At 34.6% G+C, this 9,840-nt stretch overlaps 1 protein-coding gene and 1 long non-coding RNA gene across 2 annotated transcripts; both read left to right on the top strand.

The window, feature by feature from the left end:
- Window positions 1-4,431: 4,431 nt before the first annotated feature.
- On the top strand, window positions 4,432-7,332 carry LOC146929472 (uncharacterized). Its single transcript, XR_015006046.1, has 3 exons — window positions 4,432-4,684; window positions 5,803-6,009; window positions 7,008-7,332. It is a non-coding gene; the product is annotated as an uncharacterized LOC146929472 (long non-coding RNA).
- Window positions 7,333-8,243: 911 nt separating this feature from the next.
- On the top strand, window positions 8,244-8,951 carry LOC146929471 (uncharacterized). Its single transcript, XM_085707336.1, has one exon. It carries the CDS (start codon window positions 8,244-8,246, stop codon window positions 8,949-8,951), a length of 708 nt encoding a protein of 235 aa, XP_085563462.1.
- Window positions 8,952-9,840: the final 889 nt, after the last annotated feature.

Here is a 9,840-nt window from a genome sequence, read left to right as displayed (position 1 = left end):
TTATGGATAATCATGGACCGAGTGTTGTCTCGTGACACCGTGATATACGTCGGAGAGGTTGCAACTTGGGAACCTTTTTAGAACCCGTTACTATTTCCTAAAGCCCTAGTTTCACCGGACACCGTGTCCACCCATGACTCCTTGACTTTGAACTTCTACCCACCATGTTTTCCCCGAACTTGAACATAGTCATGCATTCATGCATACATGCATAAACTTTTTTCCATGCATTGTTATCGAAGGACTTAGACAAATTGAATTTGTAAACATTGTAGGAATGGGGAAGACTAAGTCCTACAAGTTCAAGGAAGTGGATTTGGCTAGTTTGAGAGATTTGGCACTCAAGATCGAGGATCCGACTAGTTTCCGACACCGTTACGGGGCTTTACTTACTCTTCTCCAGACTAATGTGGATGAGAAGCTTGTGCACACTCTAGTGCAATTCTATGATCGGGAGTATCGGTGCCCCACGACCCACAGAGACACTCGGACGCCACACCAACCAGTGTCCTCGTCGGCAACCTGATCCGCACGGTTCAACAATACACTACAACATTTTTGACCTTAGGCAACGAAACTTTAGCCCACGGCCAAGAAATCGTTGCCTAAAGGGGAATATGCCACGCTTTTACGTGTGTTGACAAGCTTCTGTACTTTGTTCGTTGCCCTGTCAAAAACTGTTGTGTATTCATATTCGGCAACGACTTTGTAAACGTGGGAATATCCTAGTCGTTGCCTATTCCTTTTAGACCACGGATTTATTTGGTTGCCATGTAATTTACAACTTGAAACCGTGGGGTTTTCTAGTTTGATAAGCCGCATATGAACAAGCGTGGGCTGAATCCCTTCATACCACGGTTTTGAAATATACTAGGCCACATTTATATAACCGTCGTTAATAATATTAAGAGCGTTAAAAAATTTCATGGCCCGTGAATTCTCCCTCTTTTATTTTAGTCATTCCCTCTCTTTCTAAATCCATTCTATATATAAATATATAAAATAGTCTTTTTTGTCTCCATCAGGCTAGTTTTTTCTCTTTCCAAAATTACCTTCGATTTTTCAATAATAATATCATATATAATAAATAGATAAAAATAAATTTAAATATTAATAAAAAATATAATAAACTGTATATGTCCGATTTTTCATTATATTTTAAAAAATATAATTGATGTGAGTGAATTTAAATATTAAAAAAAATGTAACAAACACAATATATTTTTTTTACCACATAAAATATATCTTGTAACAAACACGATTTGAGTATATGTCTGATTTTTTTCTTTATCATTAAAAAATAAATCTAACAAACTAGATCAAGTATATATCACTATAAATATGAGAAATAAGAAATAGAAAATTATCATCGATACACTAAGATAAAATATTTTCAAAGGGCAATTAGAGTGTAAAATAGTGACTCTTATCATACAATATATTTTTTTTACCACATAAAATATATCTTGTAACAAACACGATTTGAGTATATGTCTGATTTTTTTCTTTATCATTAAAAAAAAATCTAACAAACTAGATCAAGTATATATCACTATAAATATGAGAAATAAGAAATAGAAAATTATCATCGATACACTAAGATAAAATATTTTCAAAGGGCAATTAGAGTGTAAAATAGTGACTCTTATCATATGTGAGATAAAATATTTATTTTTGGATCACTGGTTATGAAATCAAGTTGCTAGAACAAATTTTTGTTTCTTTTTTCAGCGAATCATGTTCTCTCAATCAGTGTAATCATAAAATACCAAAAAGCGAAAAAATTATTTTATTTTGGAATTATTATGAAATAATATTTTTTTATTTATTTTATTTCACACAAAAAAGATATAAAATCTCTGGTCCATGTTATTTCGGTCATTGAGATTTTTTCATTTTTTTTTTAAAAGTTTGATGATTTCAATTTCATATATGGACCCTTTCTCATATTTTTTTTTTCATATATGTTGTTGTACTACAATTTGATGATAAAATATTTGACTTTTGCCTAAAAACATCTCACATTCATGCATTGATATAAAAAAGTTAAAATTCATGCATTCTTCGGTTAAAAAAATTAAAGGTACAAAATTTAAAACTCAAAGGATTTTTTTTTTTAACCGAAGAATGCATGGATTTCAATGTTGTTGCGAAATATAGACCCTAAATATGACATGTGTAATGAGAGACGACTATTATGTTTTGGTTGTTTATGAATATGTTCAATGTGGAAATCCTAACGGGAAACGACGCTGGAAAAAGAGAATTTTTGCTTATAATTAAATTAAAAACAAAACCCACTTGGGCAGTCTATTACTAATGTTGAAATCTATCTTCCACGATGTCGCGTCATTTTTCTGAGGTCAAACTATTTTTATTAGCATAGACTCACTATTTTAATTCACGACTGAACTTTTAATTTTTTTAGAAAAGGGGAAAAAAGTTCAAACTACCCCATATTTTAAAAAGATTTTAGGTTCGAGGGTTAGTTACATAAAGGGAAGGTATTAACACCCTTTATGTTTGTAATACTCTACGAGAACCTCTTGATTTTATTTAACTTTTTGTGCTTAAACTTGCTTGCTTTTTAAAAGAAGGAATTAAAGTGATAAAAAGAAAAGGAACATTTTTATTTACATTTTTTATTGATTTGGAAGGACATGGTCATTTGCCTTTGTACCCATGAGAGATCAAAACCTCGTAGTTCGGGGTAGAAATTGATGTTTGATGAATTTTGTGTTTTTTATTAGTTTTTTTTTGAAATTTTTTTTGAAATAAAATCTAAGTGGCAAATAAAAATTGGTTTGTATTTTTTATATTGAAAGAAAAAGGAGTCAAAGTAGAATTAAAATTGATTTGAAATTTGATTAAGAAAGAAAATAAAAAGAACGATCACTTGATTGAAAATCAAGGTTTATTATGAAAATATTTTTGAATTTTATGAATGTTTAGTTATTTGCATGTTTTTGTTGTTTTTGAATAATAAACATAAAAAGTAGACTAATGTGACAAGAAAATAAAAGCGCTAGGATTTTTGTAGTGATGTTGGATCACCACAAAAACCCTTTTCTAACCTAATATTTTTTGCATTTTTTTAATATATAAAAGCGGAATAAATAAAATAAAATAAAATAAAATAAATGGACAACCGAAGGGACAAAATTACTGAAAGGGACAAAATTTTGAAGGGACAAAATTACCGAAAGGGACTTTTCCGAACCAACTTTTTCCGAAGGGACAGAAAAAAGAATGAGAAGAAAAGAATAGCTCGTCAACACAAGCTAAATGAGGGAGAAGAGAGAAAAGTTCTTTGACAACTCAAGAAAACTTTTAGTGTGTGTTTGAAGTGTGGAATGATGACTCTATTTATAGCTGAGGAGTTTGATGAAAATAAAAAAGTGGTTTAATGGTTTTTGATTGACAATTATGGTGAATTTTGAAAAAGAAATGTTAAGGTTGACAGTTTACTTGAAAAATTTTTTGGACCTTGGACATTTTATTTTTGGACCTATTGACACTTTGTTTTTTTTTTTTTTGACTTGGACAATAAAATAAAAGTGACCAAAATAAAAATATGAAAAATGACTAATTAAAAGATAAAATAAAAATTAGAAATAAAAATAAAAATAATAAAATTAAATAAAAGATGGAAATTAAAGAGTAAATAACAAATAATAAAAAACTAAAGAAAACTAAAAATATAAAAATATAAAGAGAGAAGAGAGTCCGACTTGGAACCAAACATGAGGTATTTTAATATACCTTTCTGCCGAATTTTTCTCTGAAAAGTCAGAGACTAATCAGGGTCAAATGGCGTATGAATGTGGGGTCTTAGGTCAAAAATTGGGGTATGACACACGACATGTTTTTAGCCAGGATCAATTACATGTGGCTTTATCAAGATGAATTTCTCAAAATTCAACGAAAGTTCTCATCGAAGAAATACAAGGAGAAGATATATACTTCACCAAAATTTAGTTTTAAAGATATTCTTTTATCATAATCATAAGATTTTTCCTTTACATAACAATTCATTTTTACATTTATTTTATCATTTTATTAATTATTTTTAGAATAAACAATAAATGTTTGTTATTTCATTCTTTAAAAAAAATGTTTGTTATTTTATTTTTATTTTATATACAGACAAACCAAAATATGTTGAGTTAATAAATGCTTTCGTTATATGTTTTGACAATAATTTGTAGATAATTTGATGAATGAATAATTTCCATTAAAATTTAAAAATTATAATAAAAAATTAGACAAATAAACATAATAAAATATACAGACACGTTAGCATAGGAAAAAGATCGAACAGACTGGCACGGTAGTACCCACCTTTCCACTAGTATTAATAATAAAAAATAAAATAAAACCTTTAAAAAAATTAAAATAAAAAAAAAAGAACGAAGAGTAGATCTTTTTTTTAGAGAAGAACGAAAAGTAGATCTAGAACTTCCTTCTTTCCACAAATGACAAATCACTCTTAACTTTGTAACCCATTCCCTCTTCCTTTTCACGCTGATTCAATTTAGATTCACTTCCAAAACACAACTACTCTTCTTCTCTCCCTCTTCAGTTTCGATTGGCTCAACCGCACACCACCTAGTCACTTCCGATTCATCTCAGCTGCAAACCCACCACAATCTTCTTCTTTGTTGTGAATCCAACTTACTTAGAGGTATCCTCTCTCTATCTATCTCTCTCTACTTTTCTGTTATGAATCTCTATGATTATGGTTTTTTATTGAGATTTTGTGATTGTTCATTGGGTTTTTTTTTAAATGTCCCAACAATGGGTTTTTATTTTCTATTTTGTGGTGGAAAAATTAAGAAATAAAAATGGGTTTTTGTATATTGTTTATGGTGTTTATGGTGTTTTTGATTATCCTTTTGCAATTTTTATATCTCTTCTTAAGTTTGTTGTTCTTGATCAATGTTTTGTGTGTAAGCTAAACTTGCAGTTAGCAATATCGATGGACATGTTTGTTATGACTGGTGATATTCTTGTATGTACATCTTGATGTGATGTGTTTCTTTGGACTTTAGTATGTTTCATGGATAGTGATGAAGCTTTTATTCATATAGCATGATAGTAGTTAAAAGGATATTGATAGTGGCTGGTCAATTTCATGTTGTGATGCTTAATTATTAGCAAAGCCCCAACGTAGCAGTAGCTTTATCACAACTTTATCAATTATATTGGCAAGGAAGAAAAGACACCAAAACCACTCAATAGGCACCATTTAATAATCGAAAGAATCTCCTAATCACCCATTCATTATTGTTAGCCACAATATACAAACTCATACATTAATAATTATCACACTCTTTAAAGTACATATACGGACACGAACACTGGCATATTGACACCGATAATAGTTAAAGAAAACCACAGAGTTCAATTAATTATATTTGTTGTGTCGATGTTGGACACCGACATGTATCTTAAATCGGGACATGTCTAATTTAAAAGTGTTTGTGTTTATAGCTCTCACTTATCTCATTATAGCAGGATCAAACCAAACATTATTCTTATATTCACCATAACACATGTCAATTTAGAGGACCACAACGTGAAGATTTTTTAATTTAGAGGACCATGGTATTTATTTTGCTTTTAAGGTACATGTATTTTGAGGTATTTCTTTGTATAGTATATTATAATTTTAATTTTTTTTATGAATTAGATTAGTTAAAAGATGGACAAAGAGTTGACTAATTATAGTTCATATATTTTTTATGAGTTGACAAATCAAAGTTTTGATTGACACTTATTTTTGAGTTCTTTATATCCCAGGAAAAATGAAAAAGGAAACATAACAAGAATGATATGAATTCTCATGTGAAAGGTCAAAGGGGTGCTTCTAGTTTTGACCTTCCAGTGGCCAAGTCAAGTGCCAAATTGCTCAAAGTTACAAAATTAAGTGCAAGGAGAGAATGTCTTATCTTCGACAAACTAAGGTCATATTCATCGAGATCAACCTACACTCTTACTCATCAAAAGGTATAATCTAAATTATAATTGAATGATGATATATTTATATTGTGAATGTGGTGTTAGGATATTCAACTATATTTAAATTAGATGTCTTATATTTTGTTCTTTAGTTGTAATTAATGATCAAAGTGAGATAAATATGAAGTAGTTATCCTTTTTATTACAATATATATGTTCAGATTCACATAAAGTTTAAGGTGTCATTTTTTTTGTTTGTCTAATTATCTATCAAGCACGGACTCCGACACGGACACCTGACACGACACTGACACAAACATGTCGAAACCGCTAATGTATAAAACATAGGACACCGACACCGCTGCCTATACATACATATGCATCTCTGTTGTCAATAGCGCACGCGCCGGCCGCCATAGCGGAGTGGAGTGGAAAAATCAGAGATATGCATCTAACTTGAGAAATTTATAGTATTTGGTATTAATTTATCCATCTGAAATCAAAAACCTTAAATACCTTGTAATTGTCTATAACCCCTTGTTAATCAACATATGTCACACATCTTTAACTTTTGAATCTACTGTGTGTGAAAGCAGAGAAATAAATCTTGATATTTGTCTAAGTTGTCTTGCAAGCTCAATATAAGTGTTATATAGGTGTCTGACACTGGTCCAAGGAGCGTCGAAATGAAAAGAAAACAACCTATTTAGGTCACTTGTCTGACACGTGTTGTACGAGTGTCATAGAAGTGTCGGACACCGCAACACGCCTAATCCTAGAGGTGTCCATGCTTAATAGCTAATTATGAAGAAAAAAAAACATGCTATTATAGGTGAATGTACATAAAAATATCTTGATTATTTTCGGATAGTTTAATGAGGGCTTTGTACATAAAATTATTGTTGTGAAAAATATCTTCATTCTTTTCAATGGAAGTAATTACTATAATAGACAATGGAAAGGATAGAATGCAGTTATATGTGGAAATAGAAAATTAGGTGATTGATGATTATTTCAGCTTGTTATTATTACTTTTATATTTTTAGGTTAGAAACGAATATGATCCTTGAGATGATCAAGATGCTAAAGATGGTCAACATCCTCAATGATGGATGATCCTCAAAATGAGACTCAACATGAAGAATTTGATGAAAACAAACCTTGATTCAAGCATGGAAAGATAGAATATTATGTTTTGTTCTTGGTAATTTTAGTTAAAGTAAACTATTATAAGTTATATCGTTTGATATATTTTGAATGTTTACATCATCATATGGTACGGTTCATGTTATTAAAGTTATTAAGATATTATTGTGAAGTACTTGAATGTATGTGGAACAACTTATTATAAGATTTATTGTGTTTAATTTATCTAAACGATAATATTGAATAAAGTAATCATGTAACTATTTAAATGAAAATCAATTATAACGATGTATGATTATAGTTGTTATAAATATATAATAACCACGGTTTTATATATTATAGGCAACAGTTGTTTACTCGTTTGAGATAACGTTATATAAATCTTGTTTGTTAAAATCCGTGGCATCTTGGTATGATTAAGCAACGGTTAATACCTGTTGCTTATAAATAACCGTGGCATTTTCATGTATTCTGCAACGTTTTTTCTGCATTGCGAAATCATAACCGAGCCCTAAAACTAGCTCTTAAACCGTGGTCTCTTCGTGAATGACGCAACGGTTTGTATGAACCGTAGCATAAAGTACAAAAAACCGTGACATATTGAATAGGCAACGGCCGTATATACCATGCCTGTAAAATCGTGGCCTAAACGTTTAAGCAACGGTTATTGGGCTTCCAGCCACGATTTTCAGTTGTTGCCTAAGGCGAAAAATGTTGTAGTGATAGCTTCGTTAATCGAGGAATAGAACCGACGCTTGATGGATCTAGAGCAAGCGCATCACATCGTTCCCACCAGGCGAACTCTTTCCCCAACACATAGCAGAAGGGGAACGAGCCCTCGCAGGCCCCGTTCTAGATCCCCTCGGTGCTCTGTAAGCATCAGATCTCCGAGCTACACCAGGAGGTCATCAAGGAGATCACCAAGACGATCTCCCCCTAGGCGATCACCACCAAGACGATCTCCCCCAAGGAGATCTCCCCCGCGAAGATCCCCACCTAGGCGAGGCAGAAGCTCTTGGTCTCCTTCCGATTCTGAGGACACTCGTGACGCCCGCTACGACCGTAACGCTTATGGTCCGTTCACGTGACGTATTCGAGAAGCTCCTATTCCTCGCGGACTGGAAAAGCCTCCGCAAATGGACTCATACGACAGGACGACCGACCCGGATGAGCACATCGAGAACATCGAAGTAGTTCTCGCTTACAGGTCAGTGCGAGATGCCGTCAAATGTAAGCTCTTCGTCACCACTCTGAGACGAGGAGAGGTCACGTGGTTCAAGAATTTAAGCAGAAACTCCATCGACTCATGGAGCGACCTCTGCAACGAGTTCATAACCCACTTCACGGCTTCGAGGTCGCAGCCAAAAACGGTGGCATCCCTTGAAGCCATCATTCAAGGAAGAAGCAAACCCCTACGAGACTACATCGAGAGGTTCAACAAAGAGGTCGTCCAGGTACGAGGCGCCAACGAGACGATGAAGTTATACCTCATCGCCAAAGGTCTGCGCGAAGAGACAGACATGAAGAAAGTTGTCCTCTTAGATCGCCCAAGGACTCTCAACGAGTTCCTAGCGATAGCAAAGATCTACATCGCCTACGAAGAGGCTCTGTACGCGGACAGCCTCAACAAAGTCAGGAAGGAGAAGCCTACTGCTGAATCCTCCAAAAAGCCCTTCCACGAGAAAAAGAAGGAAGGCAAGGCTACTCGGGAAAGTAAGAGGCCCAACAGCCACTTCACCGAGTACACTCCTTTGGCCATGTCAAGGGAGAAAATCCTTGCTGAGATCGCTGTAGCCGATTTGGCAGAAGTTGGCATCAAGCCACTAAAGGCTCCATCTCAGTAGAGAAATGGGATCGACAAATCAAAATACTGTCGGTTCCACAAGTGCCACGGACACACCACCGATGACTGCATCCATCTGAAGAATGCCATTGAACTCCTCATCCAGAGGGGACGACTCAAGCAGTACGTGAAAAATCCAGAAACAGAAAGGAAAGTCGTCGAGCTCATCGGTGATGGTTCTGAACATGGAAGAACCATCGCCATGTCCGTAGAGCACCTGGCGATTTCCCTGACAACGTGGAAATCACCCCCTACTCATGCACCTGGGAGCAGTTCCCCACCGCCAACATCATCACTGGAGGAACGCTGAACATCTCCATGGGACGCATGAAAATAAAATTTGAAGAGCTCATGAGCGTCAATACGATGGCTCCCTCTAGTCGAGGGGGAAGGCCACCTTTGGCGTTCTACGACTCCGAACTACCTGGTGGGACTTTAAATTCCGTCATTCCTTTGCTTGTGAGAGCATCGATGGCCAATGCAGATGTTTGATGAGTCCTGATAGACACAGGGGCCTCATGCGACATCATGTACACCAGCCTGTTCAAAACTCTTCAACTAACGGAGAAAAACCTTTCTCCCTACGTTGGGGATGAACTCTATGGATTTAACGGCTCGTCCACTCAACCATGGGGGTACGTGGAGCTACTGATCACCTTCGGTGAAGAGGAGGCCAAGAAAACAATAAAAGTTCCATTCTTGGTGATCGACTGCCCTTCTCTCTACAATTGCATTATAGGGAGAACCAGACTTGCCCAGCTAGGGGCCGCATGTTCAACCAATCACCTGAAGTTGAAGTACCATGCAAAGGATGGCATAATCGCCTCCCTCAGCGGAGACATCGAAGCTGCAAGAAGATGTTTCCTCCAAGCCAACAAATCCTAGAGCTC

This window comes from Medicago sativa, chromosome 4 (genome assembly GCF_051527215.1).
Source record: "Medicago sativa cultivar Bolivia chromosome 4, Bolivia_mono, whole genome shotgun sequence".
Taxonomy (NCBI): Eukaryota; Viridiplantae; Streptophyta; class Magnoliopsida; order Fabales; family Fabaceae; genus Medicago; species Medicago sativa.
The sequence above is the reverse complement of the archived record's forward strand: the minus strand, read 5'-3'. Positions and strand labels throughout refer to the sequence as shown.

Excerpts from the sequence above, each read along its gene's own strand:
- LOC146929471 (XM_085707336.1), top strand. The coding sequence starts at position 8,244 with ATGGACTCATACGACAGGACGACCGACCCGGATGAGCACATCGAGAAC.